This window comes from Alligator sinensis, unplaced genomic scaffold, assembly GCF_000455745.1.
Source record: "Alligator sinensis unplaced genomic scaffold, ASM45574v1 scaffold444_1, whole genome shotgun sequence".
Lineage (NCBI taxonomy): Eukaryota > Metazoa > Chordata > Crocodylia > Alligatoridae > Alligator > Alligator sinensis.
In genome coordinates this window covers 1,678,376-1,679,578 of record NW_005841886.1, presented here as the reverse complement: position 1 = coordinate 1,679,578, position 1,203 = coordinate 1,678,376, and the positions used below count along the sequence as shown (strand labels likewise).

General features: G+C 44.6%; 1 protein-coding gene across 7 annotated transcripts in view; it reads right to left on the bottom strand.

The window, feature by feature from the left end:
- The window catches only part of TANC2 (tetratricopeptide repeat, ankyrin repeat and coiled-coil containing 2), a 774,525-nt gene that overhangs the window by 630,865 nt on the left and 142,457 nt on the right, over positions 1–1,203 (bottom strand). For all 7 annotated transcript variants that reach the window (XR_003092631.1, XR_003092633.1, XR_003092632.1 and 4 more), the window contains exon 3: positions 763–862. Coding sequence is in view for 4 of the 7 variants with exons in the window: in XM_025196865.1 (XP_025052650.1) it covers positions 763–829 (67 nt within the window). In the remaining 3 variants the exon portion in view is untranslated. The remainder of the gene's footprint in view (positions 1–762; positions 863–1,203) is intronic.

Sequence of the window (1,203 nt, the reverse complement as noted above, 5' to 3'; positions counted from 1 at the left end):
GGAGCGGTGGGAAGGGGGGGGGGCCGGGCCCCGGGGAGCTGTGGCTACTCCAAAATTTGCCGTAGCCCCCACTCCCAGTGCAGCCACTGCTGCCTCCCCCAAGTGCAGCCTGGCTCAGGCCCTCCACCAGGAAGAGCCCAGTACTGGCCCCACCCCAGCCTGCCCTTGCCCCGCACACAGATCCGGAAGCACGCGGCCCTCCATACCCTCCTGGGGTGTATGTAGCAGTGGATGCCGTGGCTTGGCAGCACCTGCCCCTGCCCCGCACCCCAGCAGCAGCCTCACTCCCTCCCTCACTGTGGGGGCCTCAATCTGTCCCCCACACGCCCCTTCTCTCCCCCCACAATAGACTTACCAGCCAGATGTTGGTCTCCAAGCTGCCAGGCCACATATCGGTAATCAAATCAGTATCGGCCGATATGGCTCGTTAAAAATCAGCCATCACTATCAGCCCAAAAAATCTTTATCCCTACTGGTTAGTCCTTTTGTCTTCTATATAGTACTTTTTTCTAAATTTAATTAAACTCTCTCATATTAAAAGAAGAAAAAACAATGTTATCGTGTTCTATAATGATGTTTTGAGTCTAGAAGACCATGTAGGATCAACATCTTTCAATTAAACACAAATTCAGTACACAGTTGTTAGTAAGAACAACAAGAGTGAAGCTTAATACAACAAACAAGTTAAAGGTACTTTTTTTTTCTTTAATCAAATATGTAGATAATAAGTATTCACATGAAGAGGAATCAACATTTACTTACCACTGGATCTGTTTTTGCGGTTTGATTTCCCACCTGTAAGAAGCATCTTGAGACTGTTTCGGAACATGGCTGTCCTGTTCTTCTCTGTGCACTCCAGAAACTAGAGAACAACACAATGGTGTAGTTTAGCACATGAATACAATCTATAATTTAGCTCTTCTTACTGTTTTGACCAAAGAACAAAGTCATTTCACTGGCATTATAAAACAAAACAGACTTTTCATAAACCCTAAAACTATGAATCACTGGTCATAAAAAACAGTACCATATGTTCTACTATACAACATGTCCCAAAATAAGGCATACACTTTGTTTTTAGAAAACAGAATATAGAAAAAAATATTTTTTCAGCGTTATGGCTGACTGACAGAATAAGCGCTCCTAAAAACAGAGTGCCTGGGAAGTGTGGTACTTCTTAGGAACTTCCTAATGTGGCAGGAC